Source organism: Trachurus japonicus, chromosome 17 (assembly GCF_045865225.1).
Source record: "Trachurus japonicus isolate A0001 chromosome 17, Traja_1.0".
Classification (NCBI taxonomy): domain Eukaryota; kingdom Metazoa; phylum Chordata; class Actinopteri; order Carangiformes; family Carangidae; genus Trachurus; species Trachurus japonicus.
Window position 1 is genome coordinate 19,053,082 of NC_140923.1, and position 21,219 is coordinate 19,074,300.

General features: G+C 39.9%; 3 protein-coding genes across 4 annotated transcripts; all 3 read right to left on the reverse strand.

Moving 5' to 3' along the window:
* Window positions 1-4,582: 4,582 nt before the first annotated feature.
* LOC146970509 (schwannomin-interacting protein 1-like) lies at window positions 4,583-14,867 on the reverse strand. Of its 2 annotated transcripts, XM_085804684.1 has the most exons (8): window positions 14,686-14,867; window positions 14,159-14,407; window positions 10,427-10,536; window positions 7,283-7,400; window positions 6,941-7,147; window positions 6,377-6,500; window positions 5,918-6,011; window positions 4,583-5,783 (listed from the first exon to the last, which is right to left on the reverse strand). In XM_085804684.1, exons 2-8 carry the CDS (start codon window positions 14,396-14,398, stop codon window positions 5,732-5,734), a joined length of 945 nt encoding a protein of 314 aa, XP_085660810.1. In that variant the 5' UTR covers window positions 14,399-14,407; window positions 14,686-14,867; the 3' UTR covers window positions 4,583-5,731. The 2 variants fall into 2 exon arrangements, with proteins under 2 accessions (XP_085660810.1, XP_085660811.1); XM_085804685.1 differs by lacking the exons at window positions 14,159-14,407; window positions 14,686-14,867 and adding an exon at window positions 12,947-13,177.
* Window positions 14,868-15,867: 1,000 nt separating this feature from the next.
* On the reverse strand, window positions 15,868-18,047 carry LOC146970510 (uncharacterized). Its single transcript, XM_085804035.1, has 4 exons — window positions 17,649-18,047; window positions 17,396-17,521; window positions 17,168-17,286; window positions 15,868-16,944 (listed from the first exon to the last, which is right to left on the reverse strand). The coding sequence occupies exons 1-4, from the start codon at window positions 17,944-17,946 to the stop codon at window positions 15,883-15,885; spliced, it is 1,605 nt and encodes a 534-aa protein (XP_085660161.1). The 5' UTR covers window positions 17,947-18,047; the 3' UTR covers window positions 15,868-15,882.
* A 1,367-nt stretch (window positions 18,048-19,414) lies between these two features.
* On the reverse strand, window positions 19,415-21,161 carry LOC146970511 (uncharacterized). The gene is made up of 4 exons (XM_085805926.1): window positions 20,852-21,161; window positions 20,579-20,719; window positions 20,356-20,474; window positions 19,415-20,182 (listed from the first exon to the last, which is right to left on the reverse strand). Exons 1-4 carry the CDS (start codon window positions 21,129-21,131, stop codon window positions 19,415-19,417), a joined length of 1,308 nt encoding a protein of 435 aa, XP_085662052.1. The 5' UTR covers window positions 21,132-21,161.
* Window positions 21,162-21,219: the final 58 nt, after the last annotated feature.

The window sequence follows — 21,219 nt, forward strand, 5'->3', positions numbered from 1 at the left end:
ATTAATTATTTTTTCTCACATGAATAGGGCCTACATTTTTTAACCTTTAGATATCTCCATGAAAATTACTGAGTCGATTACTTACATTAAGACAAACAAAAAATGTATTGCAAGTTTTTTGAAATTCTTTGTCAACATGAGCAAACAGGGCATAATCTAATTACGTATGGCTAATTTGCATACTATGTGTTACTTGGCAGTTAGGTTCTATAGTTAACTGATAGCTATTCAATGATATACACATTAATAATAAGCTGCATATGTTTACATTGGTAGTGGTCTACAGGCGAAGTTACATGTTCCAGGCCAACTTTTCCACTAGATGGCATTACAACTGCATTTCAAGTTTAGTCTATCAGCTGCAAAATGACTATCGACATGGATGTGATCTGAGTTCTGTTGTAGCGGCCTAGCAGACAGTTTTCAAGGCGACTGTATAATTCTGTGGCAACTGTCATTATTATGCAATACTATTAAGGTGACAAGGAGTTCTTCAGAAACAGTCTCTAAACAAGGTTGTTGGAGTTACACTCAACATGTTTTTTGTGGCGTAAAAGTCATAGGTCTCCCTCAACCTCAATGGCCACAAATCTCAGTTGTGACATTTCCACTGAATACAGTGAGGGTGAAGAATAAAGCAAAATGCTCTAGTATTTCACTTTCAGTGAGGTTTGTGAATAACCAACACAGCTTACCTGCCCTTTCAAAATGTTATTTCCAGTCGATTATTTCCGTTATTGCAAATGGTAGGACTGTTTGGCACTGAACTGAACAAGTTAATAAAGGTTTTGTTTAGTAATGAAATTATGAAAATTTCATATGTTCTGACCAACACATTATACAACATTGTCTGGACCAGTATAGAGCACCTTGCTAATGGCTATCTTGTGTGTTACAATTGACTCTAAGGATAAATCTGAACTGTTTAGCAGTGGAAACCCTGCTGCTTTTTGATTAGCCTAATACAAACACCACACTGCACACCAAATTCCTTTTAACTGAATTTCACATCGTTTTGGATCTCAAAAGACTTTTCGGTGACTTTATTATGGTCACCTGATAATAAATTAATAGCTTTGGACTTTCCAAATAAAGTTTGAACAAAACCCTCCTGCATCTAGTAAATAATGACTTTCACAATGCTCGGCTGGTCAGGCTTCATTGGATACAGGAAAATACAGTCAGGTGTGTAAAAGTAGGCCGTTGGCATTAAAAGTGACTGAAATGTGACCGTATATTCCTTTGATCAAGAACAGTAGGCTATCACTTATATCATCTCACAGTAATACATTTTCTGGACTAAACAACAGTGAATAAATGAATGTTTCTTCAACAAGATTCATGCAGTAAAATATTTATTTAAAACCAAGTGAATAAAAACAATAAATAGTTCAATATAAATAATCCAGAGTTAAATAGAAAGGTCAATAAATAGTATGTTTAGTGTAAATACACTAATAGTTATTGTAACACATCATTTTGATGTTCAATATTAATCAAATGATTAAATAAAAATAATAAATATACTGTTCAAATGTCAAAGTAAAATGAAATAGACTGTGTATACAGTGTTTTCTGTCAGATTCATCATTTGACTCTAACACAAATTGTTACTGTAGTTAATGTAACTTATATGTAATATATTGTGTCAGAGCACAAACAAGAATGTATAAAGTTTGTTAGACAGACTTTATGTATCCTAAGGCTCTGTTGATAGTGATGGTGCGGACCTGGAATCCCTTCAGCACTTTGCAGAGCCTCAGCCTTTCTTCATAGGTGTTACTAGGTTTGGCAGCCTTGAAGATAAGAAACAGTCATTAGGAAGGGTTTATTATACAATAACTAGTATGTAGCTATGTTTGAAAAAACAAACAAACAAACAAACATATAGGGACACCTATCACTTACTTGCTGAGAGGCCAAGTCAGTGTACCGAGACTGCGGGAAGCAGCTCTGTTGGGAGAAAGGAAGTGATGTTTCACATTTTATTGTATATCTTGAACAATTTGATAGTACAATTTAAAATAGTTTTGTGATTTAACATGAGACTTTTCTCTTGAAGTGTTTCTCACAAAGTCCCCTTTCGGCCTTTCATAAGTATTTAACTTTTATAAAAACTGTGAAAGTGACACGGTCTGCTATCTGACTAGAAATTGCCTGGTAATGTCATTTTTTTCATGTGTTAAATACTCTTCATTATGTAAAATGAGTTACCTCCATGACTTCTTTGAGGCTGGATAGAGTTTGCTCAAGTCCTTTGGCAGGGTCAGGCTGAGCTGCAAGAAATTTGTAGTAGTGATGCAGATCCTCCCTGATGCTTGTCCTACATGAGTCCTAGAAAGAAAGACAGCAAAGTTAGTTATATTTAATGTGTATACCTTGACTTAAATAATTTGATTTGACATTTCTTTCCAAAATATAAATTTGCATGTATAAAATGAAAACTAAAATACTTTTTGACAAAGAGACATAACTTAACCAACCTCATCAAATTCAGATTTAGCAATCCCAGAGCATGCTGATTCCTATTGGGAAAACACAATTATTATTGTGATACAGTGGCTCAGTTATACAGTAATACAGAGGTAAATATTCAGTTTGTTAGCATGACATGAAGTTGCATGATTAAATGACTCTATTGCTATTAGTTTGAATAGTATGATTTTAATTTCAGAATATACCGCCATGTTTTAAACACGTGAATGAAAATTGTGAGCTCTCAGGACGTACCTTTGGTGCACACACAGATGGTGTGTTTGTCTCTGTGTTCAGCTCCACACTCTGCACTGTGCAGTTGATGCCATGGAACAGGTCATTCTATGGGATGTGAAGGAATTTTTTCTTAATTTGAAAACTGCAAATTAAAGTCACATTTAAGAGTAATCAATCCACATTTAGTTTTGGAAGCCTACCCTTGAGAGAGTCTCAGTGATGTTCTGGAGAAGTACTCGTCCGCATGAGACACAATAGTCCGTCACTGAATCCTTCATAGGCATGGACTGGGCGGGCTGCCACAGAGGACAGATGAGCACCAGCAGCAGGAGTGCAGGAGTGAAGTCTGTCAAAAAGAGAAAAGTAGTAGTCCATTAGTAAATCTTGAATTTCAGCTATTTTCTTGCAGGGAGAAGATATTGCTCAGTTAGTGCGTATCATACTCACAGAGCTTGATGAGTGACATCTTGGACTGTTGATTCTGGTTGATTCTGACTTGAACTCAGACATTCTTGGGTGTTTTATACTCAAGAGTGACGGAGGGATTTTCCTCCTCTCACAGCAGCGTGTTGACACCTAACTGTAAATTGAAAGGTTATGTAATTTCCTTTTCCCCTCACTATATCACTGCATGCCTTGGTGAAACTGGAATTAACACAGACACTAGGTAAAAGACATGTTTATGAAGGTTACCATGGAGCTGATGATGACTGTTCATTGTCGACATTTTCACAGGGGAGAGCAAAGTGAAATTATATGTTATTTTGAACTGTAACCCTGAACAGTCATTGGTACAGTATTGTCCAGTGAATTCACAAATCATCACAAACAGAGACTTAACATTAATTCACTCATTCACAAAAAAACTTTTATCAACAATCTGGTAAATTGAGCTGCCTTTTTAGATGATAGATATTTTCATAGTTAATTTATTATATATAATTAGGATGAAAAATCAGTTTCATTGTTTAATTTTTGTTTATATTTTACAGAAGGTGAGAAAGGCAGTTCTCACAAATATTTTTTAATTTGTGATCTTGAGAAAACAAAGCTCTGTTATCTCAAGATAATGGGATAATTATAACTTTATCTCACAATAATGGGATAGTTTCTCCATTATAGCATGATAATGTGAGATTTGTCCTATAATCTCAACATAATCTGATATTTATTCCATGGTCACAATGCTCTGTTATGTTTTTTTAATACATTCATATCCCAAATTGCAAATATTCCCTATCACATTATCTCTGTATAACCTTAAATAACAGCTTTAAAAAACCATCTGTGAGTATGGTCTCTGTCTTCATACGAGATTATAGCTTTTTAGGGGAATGATACACCTAAAGATTCATCTCTTAAAATATAAAAGGTATGTTTTTTTTGACGTAAGTATCACAAATGTTTTTTTTTTAAGAAACAAAGAATAAATAAATAAAAACTCTGCAGCCATATGGAAATAATGATAACTTTAAATGTTTTTTAAACAGTTAATTTAAGTCATATGATGAGTGTATCATAGTTTTGCCCCAACAGTCAGAGCTGTTCCCCCTGTAGTAATCCTTCAGAAAACTCACTTACGTAAGTGTTAAGGAGAAATTTCAGAGTGTGACTGAACAGAGGAACTCAGTTGCACTCATCATTAATGCAGCGCAAAACTTGAGAATGCAAAAACAGAGAACTCTCACTTTCCAGTTTTACACTTGATGACACAATTTTTACGTGTTTTTTCATCATCATCATCATTTGATTTTACAGTTGAAACCATTACAAACAGATTTCTTTGCAACATGAGATGCAAATGAAGTCTCATGAAAACTATCCAAGCATAGACAAAACAATTCTCACCATTGAAACATTTAATATTGGATTCTTTTTCTTTACAATCATTATACAGTACATTAATCAATAGAGCAAACAATAGAAAAAGGAAGTTTAACATTGTGTTAAATGACATTCTTAAAAAGCTGAGTGAAAACACTTAAACACAGCCAGATAACAAGGCATGTTCCTCATCCTGTTAATAAAGTATCTTGTCACATTTACATAGAATATGTCCATAAACCTTTTAAACAGATAAAATAGATATAGCCTATTTGTAGTTTGTAATTCATTAATATATGTTTTTTGTATGTTACGTTATAACTTTTTTTTAAGCATTGGTAAATCAAGCTTAACAAAAATCACATTGCATATTATATTAATAGGCTCTCCATGTTGATATGCCCCTCCTTTTGCCTCCTCTGTCTATTTGTTTTAACACAAAATAATTTTGTCTGATCTATAAGTATGGCCACATTTGAAAAATACAAATTTCTTTCAACAAAGTTCAAAATGTGTTCCAGATTAGCTCTTAATAACTTTTTTAAATAGGTGAAAACTGTATTGTGTCTAAGTGATCAACTTCTCTGTGAAGCTAGCAGCACAGACGCCAGTGTTTATTATTTTCTGTTGCAACAGCTGTTATTATCGTGAATTCAAGTGAGTGAGTTTACAGTGGTGACACAGTGCTCGAAGTGAAGGAAAATAATTAAATAGCTAAATAGGGCATATCTACAGAAGAACTGATACATCTTCTTGATCTTTATAGAGACAAACAAAAGATAGTGTTAATTGATCTTCTTTTAAGTGTGGCCTCTGAACGTCATCAGCCTCTTTGAGCTTAGTGAGAAACAAGATGTTTAGGGGCTCCCTCCGACTCCGCATCAACATACATGAGTGTACTGTGCAAAATCACAAAGAGGTAAATTAGTGTCAAGAGGATTCCCCTAATACTGTGAAATATGCTAGAATGAATCATGCTAGTAGAAGTGGAAATCCTGCACAAACTGAAAATCACCACTGTCCTTTGTCAACATCCTGTGATACGACACATTACATGTGTGTTAGTACTACATCCCATTCACCTCCCCAGAAACAGTGAGCACAGATGGAGTTTCGTTAGTTAACACTTGTGACACTTAATGAAGCGGTGGCGTTGGATGGTGTGCAGGCGGACACACGTGAAGACAAGGGGGTTTTATTTAGACATAGCTTTCTCTGCCTGGTGTCGCTGATGGCTGTGGGCGTGCCTGTTGCAGTAAAGAGGAGAGTACAGTCAGCACGTGACGTATGACAAGACTCACTCATAATATGTACAGTAATGCGGGAAATTTGTGAGATATTAAAAAAGGACAGGGAATTGACAGTGAGGTGAGAGCTTCACCTGGTGAGGTCCTCTATGTCCACCAACATAGCATCCTGCTCCACATGCAGCTCATCCCTCATCAGCAGCAACTGCACCAGCTCCTCATTTAAACCTGTGTGGGATTATAGATAGTAGTCATGAAAGGAGTCAGTATCAAATACAATATTTTGAACTGCAACATGAATGTGCCTCCGTGTTGGTTTTTTAAGGCTCACTGATTGAGTCTTCTAACTAGCATGTTGATATTTCAAAAGAATGCCCAAATATCAGGAAATCTGAATTCAGGTCAATATTATTTCTCAGTGATATTATTTATTAAACACAATGTAGAGTGTCTGTCGTTAGAGTCACCTGCCAACACTGATATTCCACAAACATAATTATAATTGTAACGGGGGAATTTGTACTTCCAGATGATGACGATGTGTCTTTTCTGTGTCCCTCTCTGTTTGTTCTGTGGGTGTTTGTTCTACTCACTCTGGATCTGCGAGTGCAAGTCATTTGTGATGACTTGCAGCTGTCCAAGACTCATGTCCCTCATGTCCCCTCTCCTCAAATTCCTCTTCATCAAACCCTCGCTGATGTGAGGCAGATGGGGCAGCTGCATATATAAACACACACACACACACACAGAAAAGAAAAGAAAAAAAACAATATCAAAATGTGCAAAATGGCCCAGAATTGTCAGTAGAGGCCAACTCAGCTGAATCTGCATGTGTGGGTATTTATCAGGGATTGCAATTGAACTTTAGCCATCAACAGTTGGACAGATTTTCTGGACTTTTGTTCACCAGCATCTGGGGCTTTCTCCTGTTCACACACAAAATCCACTTTGAACACTGACTGACCTTCTGGTTAGACCATGCAAGTCATGTGATATTAATTGTTTTTTGTTAACTGAAACAGCATCCTACTTTTGATTACTTTTGGATGTTTTATTGCCCTGAAACATATTTTTTATTGAGGTAATGAAACACCCACACATGCGCACTCTCACACACAAATCCTTGATCTGTGTTTCTCTCTCTCTCACTGACTAACCAAGTCAGCCACAGGCGAACGTCTGTGCAGTTGGATCTGCCTCTCCACCTCCACCTGCATTCGAGCCATAGGTCGAGCTAGTGCCAGCGCCACCCGGGCCTCCTCCTGCAGTCTCCTCTGCACCCGCCAGAAGCCACTGCAGTCATCTAGCGGGTCCGAGTCCTCTTCCGCCGTGTCCCGGTCTGATAACGAAGAGCTCTGCTTGCTCTGGAGAGGAAGTAGGTGAAATAATGATGTAACACCTAATGTGGTTCTTCTAGTTATTACAAAACGCAATGAGAGTAGTGCAAGGGGACAGAATCACACACGCAAATACTACACTGACATTTAAGCTGCGCATACCACAGGGGAAAGCGGTGTGTCCAAACTGGTCTCTGTCCTGCTGTCCTCAGCATCACTGTCTTTGTCACTGCTGCTGTCATTGACGTAACACACCTGCAGGTTCACCCCACCCTGCAGCCTGGGAGAAAAAACACAAAGGGTGAAGAACATGAGAGAGAAAATGTGGCTGTTCAGTTGGACGCTCAAAATGTCTTCTAGTCATAATGAAACCTATAGGGAGACGAGGGAATTTACAGATTGAGTTACAACATCAAAACAAACAACATCAAATGAAATGCCAGCAGCATATAGCGCCCACATTAAATTCATCCTCAACAAGATGATCCGGGATGATCCTGACAGGTGTTTCAAAGAAATGAACATTTTCAGAGAAAGGAGTAGAAAGTGGAAAGGCCAGGAAATGTTTGGGAAAAAGGTTCAACCATTTGTACAATTGTAAAATTAATGATAACAAACAAATAACAATTAGGTGATACCTGTACAATTCCCACAAAAAAACACATCTGTTAGCGCTTTGTACTAAACTGTATAGGATGCTGGAGTCAGTGGAGAGTTGGCTGGGTTTTTTTGTACAGTGTGAGACAGCATCAACCTTGCTGATTTGTCAGTCATTTCATTTTCTTTTTGGCAATGGCAAATACCAAATACTCCTGAAATTTAATAACCTCTTTTTTGAAGAAGCTCATGAGAATAATGGTGGAGATTGTTGACCGACTTATTGTTGCCTTTTTGGCCCCAGGCTGTTTTTCATGGTTTGTGTTTGTAAAATGATACTGCATTTCAAAATAAGTCACATCCTTAAAGAACTTGACTGCCTTGCACAGGGTTCTGAGTGTGCCCCCATCCAGCAGAAACAACAACCGTGAACAGCAACCGTAACCTGGCCTGGACCTCGTCACCTAATGCAAGAGGCCACCATGACGTCATGGAGTGACGCCCTGCAACCAGTTTCTTAAATCCCGTGCAGTGGTGAGGAACGTGCTGATGTCAGAGCAAGGTATGACAAGGTATGACATAATCAGTGTCAGCGAAACTAAATTAAGTCACAAACACAACATGAGGTCCTGCACTGCAGTTACACGGAAGTCATTTCAACCTCAACATTTCCAAGCCCTCAAAACATAATTCACCCATTTCCAGATCATGATGGTCTGAGTGAAAGAACCTAACAACCCAAAGTAAGGCCCCGTCAACACCGGGATGAGAACAATAACATGTACAAAATCTCACAAACTGGACAGGGTGGTGTTGGAATTTCCACCCCCAAACCAAATCCCAGAGGGTGCACTTTTTTTTTCTTTTCTTTTTTTATTAACCGCCACTGGAAGTCACATGTCTTCATAACAGCCAATCAGAACCATGGATTTATTTAAGGCATCACTTCCTCTTTCAAAAGCAGGCAGACTTCCCCATACAGTAGACAGCGCCACGGGGGAGGGGAGGGGACCATTGTTTATCAACGCCCCCTCCAATGAAAGAGTCTAAGTGGCAGAAAGTTACTGGAGGTTAAAGTCGTCATCAAGAAAGCAGAATAAAATTGTAGGTGTAGTGGCTTTGGTTAACCATGTTTTGTCTGATGTAATGCAACTCTTCCCACTACATCTGTCATCTGCATGCGTTTTGAATAACCTAACCTCAAGTACAGACATGAAAAATCAACTTCGTGGGAAAATGATTCACTGTAGTCTGGTTTCACGTGTCAAATTTACCATATAGCTCAATCCATTTATAGCTATTTATAGGTTTTGGAATGAAAACTAAAAAAAAAAATCTCAATATTCCTTAAAAAATTATTAGAAAAACTTTATTGGTATTAGAATATTTATATAGACAAGAACATCTCAAATAATGCAATTATTTGAAGAAATAATATTTTAAAAAAACTATAATTTGCTCACATTTGATGCATTTTGTAACAGTTTAGTGGGAGATAAGCTAATAGATTTTTGCATCAGATTATTAATATCAAATCTATAGCCCCCTGTGAAGATTGATTTAATTTATTATTTGACTCATGAAGCTAGGGGGGCATCGCTAAGTTTCTATTTCAGCAAATCAGTACGTAACAGATGTTAACCACTGTGCCACCTCATACTCTTTCCATACAGGGGCATCTTTGTTCTGGTGCTGTAATAAATTATTGTTCAATCCATGGATGGTTCCCTCTGACTGACTGTAAACAATACTGTGACTTTCTGGGAAACCTTTCACTTTCCTTTTGCATTAACAGTTGACAGTGATTTGCTCATTCTCTTCCTCTGTTTGATGACAAGTCTGAGACAAGCAGCGTAATTCAACGGACTTGTGTAACCCCTCCCATTCCACTGCACTCACCACTGTATGATTCACAGATTTCCCGAAGCACCTTACTGTTTTTAGCCTAAATGTCTTCACAATGAGCCATCAAGTTATTCCAGTTAGTTTTATAGTAAAGCACATGTAAAAAATATCATATGGTATAGCTTAGTGCATCTATTAACTAAGAGCTATAGCCTAAAGTAGCCATAGCTCTTAGTTAATAGATGCACTTTGCTTCAGAGTTACTGAACAGCTCCCTCACCTGGTTGTCAAATAACTTGTATTTGCCATGTAGACTGAGCGCAAGCTATTAAAAACATTACTAAAAAAAAGGCCACTGAGGTTAATGGTGAAAGTTGCAACAGTGTCATGTTTTCTGTTTTGTGATGATCTATTTTTCAGATATCCCAATTTCTTTTTGTATTTACTTTTTAAGACAAAAAAAAAAAATCCTTTACCCACAGATTATCTTTCACATTGTCTGAAAAATAAAAAATCACCAAATTAGGGGATACATGCTTTTCACTGGACCTGAAAGTTGCTACACAGGCTGTCTGATATTTACGTCCTGGTTTGTCATCATGATGGGCAATTTGATAGCATGTGGTGTAATATTTAGGCTTAGAAATAAATTAATGAGTCGTAATGTTTTTTTCCCCTTAATCAGCAATTGAATCTTCCCAGAATAGAATACAGCAACGATCTGCCAAAGTGTCAGCTATCAGCAGCTAAAGCACAAAAATGTACCAACTTCAAAAAGCTACACTGATCAAACCATAGCACACTTGTGTACACACACACACACACACACACACACACACACACACACACTCGATTCAAACCTACCGGGAGGATGGGCCATTCTTGCTGCAGCTGGTGTAGATGACTGGCTCGTCGTCATAGAAACTGCCAAGGGCAAGTTTCTGCCTGATGGACTCTCTCTCATTCCTCTGGGCCTGCCAGAAACCCAGAAAAATAGACAAATACAAAGAATATTAATAAAAGTGCTGTGGCTGTGCTGCTGTCTCTGCTTGATTGATCAAACAGGACACACACTCGTAGGAAGAAAGAATTATTGAGATGCCTGATGTCTGATTTGATTTAGCTAAATGCTATTTAAATCTGAGCTATAAATACTTGTATGGTACCAAAGCATTTTCTAGTTGGAAGGAGGATAAAGAGAGAAATTAGAAAAAGAATGTAGGGGAGGTGAAGATGGAAAGAATGGAGCAAAGTCATCTAATCCATTTTCTTACATATTAGGATAAACCTGCAGTAAAACCACATATTACACTGCCATTAAAACTGTATGCTATTCTATCAAAGCATATTTTAAAACAATCTTCAGTTTCCTCTCTTCTACTGCTAAGATTGATCAATAGCCTGGCTCTCATTGTCATACAACCATTACAAAAATGTTGAACTGCAATTCCTGCAGATTTAAAAGGGAATTTTAAAGTCTTTCACATGAGTGTGCTGTCTCATCCCACAGTCAACAGACATGCAGGTCAGGTGAAGTGGATATTTACTTGCAGGTATAAGTGCATACAATGTTTATTCTTTTATTTTATAGACAGCCCTCTGATCACCCGGTTGTGTCTATAGTGTATGGTAGCTGTAGCCACTGTGGCGTCACCCATAGGTTTCTGAAGAGTGACTTTGAAGCCCAGATTGTGCGCTCAGCTGTCGCCATCTTGGAAGCAACTGGCTCCACCTGAATTCTGGCTAATCCAAAACTGGGCAGTGGGGTGGAGCATGTGTTGAACCAAGACCTTGGCGCATGCCAGCTGAATAACTGTGGAGACTGGAGAGCATACCCTCCTGACAATATGATAATCTGACCAGGCTGGGGCTAGCTGTGTAGCATGTGAAATGAATTATAAGAAAAGAAGCAATAGAAATGAAAGCAAAATTAATGGAATAAAGTTGCATGCTGAATACGCAATATTCCTTAAACTGTTAGCTATGTAGCTATAGCAAAACTAACAAGTAGCAGCCTACTGTGAACAGTGTCCTGATCATATTTCAACATGTTATTCTAACATGGATGGAAAGTATACAGTTAGGGTTTTTTTTGTCTTTATCAAAACACCAAACTTTAGCTCTGTAAGGTTTTGGTAATCATCATTATGAAAGCAGAAGAGTACAGTAAGTAAGTAAGCTTACAGTAAAGTGGTCAGAGACATCATTCTGCACTGCTGTTTCATAACTTCCCTTAGATGACAAGTCTCTTTGTACTGATATTTATCTCCAGACATGAAGTCTCATGTCATTTCTCAATTTCCTGAAGTTTCAGGGTCCCTAATTCAATCTTGACACCTTTTCACTTCTTCCTCTTCCAGATCATTTTCTCTTACTTCCTCATTTTACATCCTTCCCAAAATAGTTGATCATTTTCTCTTCATCTCAGCTTCCACTTTGTAGCTGGCTTCATTTCTTTCTGTTAACTTTTTTAACAGAAAGATTTTGCTGCATAGGATTCAAAGATTCACAGTTTTTGTACAAACAAAATGCTTCAGCAGAACATGGTTATATGCTATACTGGTATCATGGGAGACATTAGTTTAATATAATAATAGGCTAAAAATAAAAATAATATTTCAAGAACAATGTGCTGAAAGCATTCACAGTAATTATTGGACTGTGCCAAACGCCCTGGCTGCCTATTTGTCTGTGTGCCTGACACACACTCTTATCAGCAGCCTTTGAATAACACTGCTAAAATTAGAGATGTGTCTCTTGTGCGTCAAGGTACTCTCTCTAAATAACCTGCCAAAAAAACAGCGCAACACACAAACACACACATAAACACACAATCTTTTTGTGACGCATCATTAGATGAGACTGTGATGTAAGAGCATAAATCACAGTTGATCGCTTTCACTCCCCCAGCCAATGCTTGCCTCCCGATCATCCACTTCAGACAACTGGATGACCTCCTTACCTGCAGACCGTCCACACACAGATACAGTACACACAAATACACACGGATTCTCACACAACCTATTTTACCATCCCTGAAGAAAATATAGTATGGCAAATGCTCCTTATGGTACAGAATAATTACATGTATGAATAACTGATAAAGCCTGTTGTATGATTTATAGAGAACATCAATCATATAGAGATGTAAAAGATATATAGCGATGTAAAAGATAAAGATATAGAAACACAGATAAGCAGGTAAATTGTCACGTATGAACACACCCACTCCCTTTACAGTCACACATCCATTCAGCCAGTATGGCTGATTCATCTACAGCAGCATGTCCATGTTGGATACCTATCATGTATACCTGTAAATATGATGTTACATAGCTACACCTCTAAAATAACACACTACCACACACAAACAGAGCCACACACCTGGTAAACGCGTTTCTCCTGGTGAACCATCCTTCATCGCATCGTATTAAAACAGCTGCCGTGCCCTTTTCTACACTGCAGTGAAGCTAGACCCAGGAGACCCTCTCATATACTGCAGCTCCGTGCAGGAGAGGGAGGGAGGAGAGAGGCAGGGGAGAGAGGAGGGAGGGGGGGTAATGTGCGAGCAGGAGAGGAAAGAGTGGGAAGAGACGGAAGCGGAGGAGGAGAGAGAAATGGAGGAGACTGCTCAGTGCTGCCACAGCTCTCATCTGTTATCTGTTCCTCCATCTTCCTTACACACTTTCTCTCTCTATGTTGCTCCTTTATGGAGTGAAACGAACAAATAGCTGCTAGAAATCTGTCCTGATAAGAGGAGATAGACGTTATAGATTTACAGAAATGAGGGCAGGGTGATGTTGTGAGCTAAAAGGCCAGGCTAAACATAGTCTGATAAATGAGACTGCAACACTGGAAAACAAAAGCATTTAAAAAAAGGCTGCAGTTGATCAATGAAAGCTCCTTTAATAGATGCCGGTGCATTTGTAGCAACACTGCACATGGTGTCTGCATCTTGGCCCCAAGCTGGGCGGTGAATTTCTTTTAATTACATGCTGTATTTGTTTGTTTTGTCTCCTAAAGGAATCTCCTCCAGCCCCGTTCCACATCACATACTCCAAGTGTGATGAGCTGTGAGAGAAACAAGGAGGAACAGGATGCACATGCCCACACGTGCATACAGAAACACAAATACACACACGTATAAATACGCACACTCATACTCACAGTTAGTTCCCACACTGCTGTGTCACAATGCAGCAGTGGGATGATTAAACAACACAACACTCTGAATCATTTTTCATCCGTCATCAGCATCGGAGGCTAAATATCCTCAGACTCGGGCCATTATATCCATTTATTATATGAGTATATAACTAATATACCTATACAGAAACCAGATATAGCAAAGCCTATATTGTCCTACTGTATATGGTATATCCTCAGCTTTTGCTTTTTATGTGGTAGTTTTTTGTTTTTATAATACCTTGAGAAGTCTGTTATTTGGAGAAACCGGGACTTATGTTAAACCGTTTTCTCTCTCTCTCTCTGTTTGGTTCAGAGCTGTGGTGGACTTTGTCAAAATAAATTAACTTAAGAGGGAGTAATTCAGCATTTGTGTGGCTCACACAGGAAAAGGGAGAGTCAATCACTCACAGAGATGCTGGAAAGTCTGGTTCGCCCTCCACCATAACAGTCCTCTGCCTGTGGTGTAAAGATATCCTGGAGCTCCTCGGCCCAGCTGCGGCTGTTTACCATGCAGCCTCTTCCTCCATGCTGGAGCTGCATGTCACAGTTGCCATCTCCGTAGTCCTCCCACCAGTGGCCTGTTTTGGCCTGTCTCCTGAATACTTCTCCCTCCTCCTCTTCGTCCATGTCCACATCATAGTCCTCCATGAAGACTAGCTGTGGGGAATGGGTGAAGCAAATGTCATGTTTGGGGGAGGGGTAGGGAAAAAGACTAAAGACAGATGGAGTATGTAGGGGACAGATTCATGACAAAAACCTGGAGTAAATGTCAATTTTTAGTTTCCATGTTAAAACATGTTTCTCATTTTTGTGTATGTAAATAGAGTTCCTCCAATTTTCCTAAACAGGAATATAATAAAATGGTATAGTCAGCCATCCTAATTTTATCACCTTTAAAATTCTATATAAAAGCACATGCAGTCCATTGCACTCACCTATGTTGATGAAATGCAACCTCTCCTTAGGATGCTTGAAGCACAAAAGCAGCAGTTAGCAGAAGAGATAAGCTCAGTAGTGAATAAAAGGACAACTGTTTCTCCCATGCTGGACAGAGACGATAACCACTCAGATGAATCTTAAGATTTCTTCCTCCTCTGCAGAATAGTTTGTGTCCCTGTCCTCAATTCTGTGTGTGGTTCAAGCCAAGACTTAAGAGCTGTAGTAAATGAAAAAAACACCCACACAGACCAAGCATCCATGGTTCCAAAGAGATGAGTGCTGCACGTCTCTGTTGTCACGTGTGGTTTAGTTTCAGTGATGTGTGGTCACGCGATGACCAGAGGAGATATCACCATGTGGAAATATATAGGAAAAGACAGAACTGGGTTTGCACGCTATAGTGCACAGGAGCAATGGACTTGGACGGAAAATTAGAGAATGTTCCAGAAGAAAGGTTGACTGGATGATTTCTACAACACTCATGGAATTGCTCCCCATCACCAGCATGTCAGACACAACCAGTCCTCATTGCAGTTTTGCTAAAGCAACAGGATTAGGGTACTCAAGGAGTTTCTCATTTAGTGTTTCACTTTTAAAAAAAAACTTTTTTTGAAACCTACTGAATGGAGTAACAGAAAACCACTGAAAAGCCAGTGCATTAGTGCACAGATACAATATGTATGCAACCATTGGAGTCCCACATGTTACCTTTGGAGTTAGGTCAGGAGATTCAGTTTTAGGGCAGTCCTAGTATAAAAATTTAAGGCCCATGCACATTGCAAGCCTCTGCTTCACTTTCTCCAAGAGCGTAGAGATCAATATTTAGCCCTTTGCCAAAATATGTAGGACAATAGTGAAGACGCCAAACCAGAGTTTGCTTGGAAACTAAATCTCAGAAGTCAACGGTGGTTTCAAGAGCAAATGGTTTTACTTGCTTGAAAATTGAAATTAAAAGTATACCTGAGGGAAGGGAATGCCAGAAGTGCATTTACAGATGACACATGAATCACCAGATTCTAAGTAAAAACATTTTATTGAATGCTCAGTTCAATGCTCAGTATTACAGGACACAGCACCTGAAAGACAGAGGGTTATGGTTAAGAAAATAAACTTCATAATGTGAATGCATAACAGTAACATAAAAATTTAGCTTACCTTTTATTGTTCAGTCTTAAGGTTGTAGATTATTCCAGTCAAATGGGGGGAATAGGTTGTAGATTATTCCAGTCAAAAGGGGGAATGTCTTGTCCTGCCGAGTGGGGAAACCATGGCTGCCAGTGGTCAAAGCCTGGTTGTGGGTACGATCGAACCTGGGGTCCAGATTTGTAATCAGCTTGAGGCATGTATTTTTGGTAAGATAGTAGTTTACCAGCCTTTTGTTCATCCATTGACACATATGGAACAAAAGGGAGATCTTGATAAGGGACATATGGCTTCATTGTGCCTGGATAGACACCACTGGTGGTTGTGGTCGTACGGGCACATGGTTTAGTCGTTTGTGGAGCATTTGTGGGAGTAGAGGCAGTGGGCTGAGTGGGCTGGGTAGGCTGAGTAGGCTGAGTGGGCTGAGTGGGCTGGGTGTCCTGAGTGGGCTGAGTGGGCTGGGTAGGCTGGGTAGGCTGAGTGGGCTGGGTAGGCTGAGTGGGCTGAGTTGTAGGACTTGGATTTGCGTATGGAGGCTTTCCATAGTAATGCTGGATGATCGGGTAGTAATAAATTTCAGAGCCATTTCCTTGGACCTGCTGCCCCATTGGATAGTAGTAAGGATAGTAATAATATGGAGGATAAGAGGGAAATGATGGTTTTGGAGGGGCCTTTGTAGTTGTAGTTGAAGTTGTTGTGTTGGTGGCAGGTCCAGTGGTAGTGGTTGGTGCCGCAGTCGTGGGGAGAGGGTAATAGGAAGGGTAGTAGTAATAGTAGGGGTAATATAGGAGGTATGGATTGTATGGATAAGCAGGAGGCTTGGTGGTTGTGCCAGGTTTAGCAGTAGTTGAAGGAGCAGCCGTCGTGGTCGTGGTTGGTCTCATATTCTGCATGTAGTAAACCCAGTAGGGATAATATGGACTTCCTGGATCATAGTAGGGCAGATTTGCATGTCTTCTATGACGATGTTGGCTCCAGGGCCCATGGGAGAAAGGTAGGTTCCAGGGATGCTGAGCAGACTTCGGGGGTGTTGAATCAGGACTTGGCAACATGTGGCAGATTAATTTCACTGGAGTCTCCTGCCAACTCATTAGAACCACATGGTTTCCATTCTGGAACAAGGAAAAAAGCAACTTATATAATTCATCTCTAGTTAGAATACATTTTTTTTTTTAAAGTTACATTTACTTGGCCAATAAAATGATCTGATACAAATGATAATTAGGAGGATACTGAATGCATAACATGTAGAATGACACCAAATATCTTAAACAATTTCCCACTACATAAAAACAGATACTATATTTGGAATTTAAAAAAAAAAAAGTAGCCTACCTCTTGTTTCACATTGCAGCCATTGTAGGGAACCACCAAAACAAGACCTAGAGCGTTCTGCTTCAGTGAGTATCCACAAATTTCAGGAACCTGGATCAGAGGAAGGTGACGTGCATTGCCTAAGAGGGAGAACAGAGCCGCTATTAAATTTACATCCACATGTCAAATGTTTCCAACGTCAACATGGGTTCAGATTTTTTTTAGCTAATCTTGGTTGAGTTACAATACCCATGTCAAGCTGCAAATCAGCAGCTCCAGGTCCCATGGCTTTCAGCTTCATCTTGGTTTGACCACAATGCAGAGTAACATTCAGACGCCTCCATGCTGCCTCATTGGCCATCTGCTCAAGTGTCCCTTTAAAAATTCAGACATAAAATCAATATTGGCCATCTCCTTTGGTTTTTAAATAGTCAATTTTTCCCATGGACATTTGCACATACAACCGTATATCAAGTTAAATAACTAGGCAGTAAAACTTTACCTGCGTCTCCTGTTTGGTCCAAATCAACATGCAGCCATCCATCGTTACCAGGGACAGATCCTGACTCAGAGCTCAGCTCTCTGCCATTGAAGAGAATGTTTCCAGTCCTTACTTCCATCACTGCAGCCTCACCATCTACCTTGTCTTGTGGAGCTTTCTTGCTAAACCATCGCAAGCTAAAACAAGTTAAACTCGGGACCAAAGAGCACAGGATCAGTATGACTGCTACAGTTTGACAAGATCTACGTTTCCCTCCATTTTCACCTGCCATACTGAAGCTGCGTACCGGGAGCAGCATGGCTGGAGCAGATGGAAAGCACTTTCCTGAGAAATAGGGTTAACACAATGATAGCTTTTTATACTGAGTAGACAGTGGTTCCTGTTCACCAACCAATCAGATTAGAGTACAGCTTGCACCTGTGTCAATTAAGGGACAACAGGTGTGCTTGTTTAGAGGCTGCCGTGTCTAATTTCACTGTCACCATAGGTCATTAAGGGCAGATCTGTATTTTTTAAGATTGGCATGACATAGGAGATATGCCATTCATATTACAGATTGTTTTCGATGTGAAGATATGTGACCTATTATCTCTAGTAGTGTATTTTATCAGCATATACGCTGCATACTTTATGATGCCAGAAATCCATCCAAATATATATAAATCCAAATATAGTATATTGAATGTATGATGTAATAATATTGTTTCTTCAGTGCCAGCTATTGATGATTTATTGATGCTACTGGTGCAATTTCATAGACACCCCCAACTAGTGAAAGTAGCTACTGACAGAAAATACAAACATGGACTTTGTCTTGTAAAACATGAAATAACTAAATGATAACCGACTGAGAAAGGCACAACAGTTCCAATTTAAAACCAGTAGATTTGATCATATGTTTCATTATTTATATGAGCTTTGGCCTCCTCTCCTCATGTTCTACAAAATAAAGTAAACCACATTGCCACATAAAGAATATTTGCAATCCGACCTGCAAAATATAGACAAGGAGCAGAATATTACACTGAAAGAGGCAATGGACATTTCTGACAATTCAGTGCCCTAGAAATGATGTAAAATAAGAGGATAGATAAAACTTGAAAGCCTTGTGCAAATATCATTTTACATATTAAATAATTGATTTGTTTGCCCTGAGCATGTATTATTACACAATTTAGAAGCAGCCTATGTGCCCACCAAGCATCAGGCAGAGAAAAAAAGTTTTTGGTAACTCTGGAGATGTATTGGACTATAATACATTGCTAATGGATAGGCTTGGCAGTAGAGCTTAGACTTCCTCTCTGATAATGACTTTCAATGTGCTATACTGTCTTAAAAATAATTTCACAATGTCTGTCCTTGACTTCCCTTTAGTAAATTATGTCAGTTCATCTTTTGAGGTAGTTAGGAGGCAAGTCATTTAATTCACAATGGTTTAAAAAAAAAAACACACAAACACTTCCTACCAACTCTTAGAATATACTGCCAATTATGCAGCACATTTGATAGTATGTTATGAGGATGATAAGAGTTTTCAGGATGCTAGGATGCATCTTGCGCGACTATACAAGCCCAACTCAACCATGAGCCTAAAACTGGTAAACGCCAGAGTTTCGCCTGTGGACAGTCCCTAAACACCCCATTACAGGCCCACTGACAAAGCTAGCAACTTGAAACTACACTTTAACCTTTCAGCTGCCCCAGGGAACTTCAAAGACTGACACATCCACTTATGTTATTCAAACCATTTATTGCACAGTCACACTCTAGCCACGAAAGGGTTGAGGGAGAGGTTGAGGGGGATAATGAGGGGGGTAATGATGGGGGTAATGAGGGGGATGAAATGGATATGGAAGGTGGACATGTGGATGGTGGTGATCAGGTTTTGCTGTTGTGGTTGTAGTTGTTGTGGTTGTTGGTGTCGTCGTGGTTGTTGGTGTCGTCGTTTGTGGCTTGGCAGTTGGATAATATGGAGGGAACATAGGATAGGGAGGAAACTGAAAGGGAGGAAACTGAAAGGGAGGAAACTGAAAGGGAGGAAACTGAAATGGCGGAAACTGTGGGCTTTGTGGTTTTGTAGCTGCTGTTGTCGTAGTTGTAGGTGCTGGAGTTGTTGGCGGGGGTCCAGGCAGGGGCCAAGGGAATGGAGGATAGAAAGGAAAAGGAGGAAATACTGGGGGAGGAGCCTTGGTAGTTGCAGCTGTTGTGGTTGGTGCTGCTGTTGTGACTGGAAGAGGGGGTGGAAAGTAGGGATGAAGCGGGAAGTAGTATGGTGGAATCTTAGGCGCGTCTGGTTTCTTTGTCGTTGTAGTGGTCGTTGTAGTGGTTGTTGGAGGGTACTGAGGGTACGGCATGTAATAGAAATAAGGATTTTGTGGATTTGCCCCAGGGTGCTTGATCAGGGGCATCTGGGGGTATGGCGGATACCCAGGTGTCTGTGGTACAGCAGATGTGGGAGCGGATGCTACAGGTTTGGGGCACCAGAGTGAGACTGGGACTCCTTGCCAACGCATTGGCAGCATATAATTTCCACCCTTGAGGGAAAAAAAACAAAAACACTGTAAACATTACAGGGCTTCAACATTCAGATACATTAAATTTTCCCCCAAGTTACCATCGAGTTAAAAACTTTAGCAGTTACTCTGCAGGAATTACAATTTGCACAATTGTTTAGCATCAACATCCTTGTTTGATGAAATACAGTTACCTCTTGAACAATATTGCAGCCATCAAATGGAACCAACATAACAAGGGCAAGGGAGTTCCTCTGCATGCTATAGCCACATGTAGAAGGGACTTGGGACAGAGGCATTGGAGATGCATTTCCTGTGGGGATTAAAGACAGAATCTCAATGGTACCAGGCAAGCACTGGTCCAAATACCTACAACATAAAATAGCCTAGGTACTTAGATGAACCTTGTCACGTTACCTTGTTCCACTGCAAACTGTGAAGCTCCAGGTCCCACTGCTCTGAACTTCATCTGGTCTCCACCGCACTGCAGGGTAGGCGCCATGCGCTTCCATGATGCCTCTTTGGAGCTGGCATCATGTGCTTGTCCTTTTGACCAGCCTGACAGGGGGTGTAGAGACCATTCAGATCATTTGTGATGCAGTGAACAATTTAGTCAGTCTGTCAGAAATTCAACTACATAGTACAAGTTTTACACACACACACACACACAAAAATCAGATTTACAGCTACCTGTAGAGTCCGCTTGATAGGCCGCTTCATCCTCGGCAGAAGCATTTGAAGAGATTTTCCCGGTTCCGTCTACGACTTGGGACGCAAGGCTTGACCCTCTCCCGAACACGATGTTCCCCCCCTGATATCCTATCGTTTTGCCTGCGTCGGCTTCCTTTCGCCCTCTTCTTTCAACTTTCTGCAGTCCGAAACAGTCCACTGTTTGCGCCAAATAACATGCCAGAATAAAACCTGCGGCCAAGCAAGCTGTTGCGCTTTTCCTTTTTCCTTCATGCATCATCGTTTTGCGCGTTACGCATGGACATGTGGAGGAGCCTGGCTATTTGAACTGCGGCTTTTACTCCTAGTGGTTACGACAGGTGCTGCTA

Coding starts and splice junctions, on each gene's coding strand:
- LOC146970509 (XM_085804684.1), bottom strand. CDS start 14,398: ATGGAGGACTATGATGTGGACATGGACGAAGAGGAGGAGGGAGAAGTA. Junction 7,401..10,426: donor AAGAATGGCCCATCCTCCCG/GTAGGTTTGAAT, acceptor TTTTTCTCCCAG/GCTGCAGGGTGGGGTGAACC. Junction 7,148..7,282: donor ACACACCGCTTTCCCCTGTG/GTATGCGCAGCT, acceptor CTTCCTCTCCAG/AGCAAGCAGAGCTCTTCGTT.
- LOC146970510 (XM_085804035.1), bottom strand. CDS start 17,946: ATGCTGCTCCCGGTACGCAGCTTCAGTATGGCAGGTGAAAATGGAGGG. Junction 17,522..17,648: donor GGACCAAACAGGAGACGCAG/GTAAAGTTTTAC, acceptor GAATTTTTAAAG/GGACACTTGAGCAGATGGCC. Junction 17,287..17,395: donor TGATTTGCAGCTTGACATGG/GTATTGTAACTC, acceptor TCTCCCTCTTAG/GCAATGCACGTCACCTTCCT.
- LOC146970511 (XM_085805926.1), bottom strand. CDS start 21,131: ATGATGCATGAAGGAAAAAGGAAAAGCGCAACAGCTTGCTTGGCCGCA. Junction 20,475..20,578: donor ACAGTTTGCAGTGGAACAAG/GTAACGTGACAA, acceptor TAATCCCCACAG/GAAATGCATCTCCAATGCCT. Junction 20,183..20,355: donor GCTGCAATATTGTTCAAGAG/GTAACTGTATTT, acceptor TTTTCCCTCAAG/GGTGGAAATTATATGCTGCC.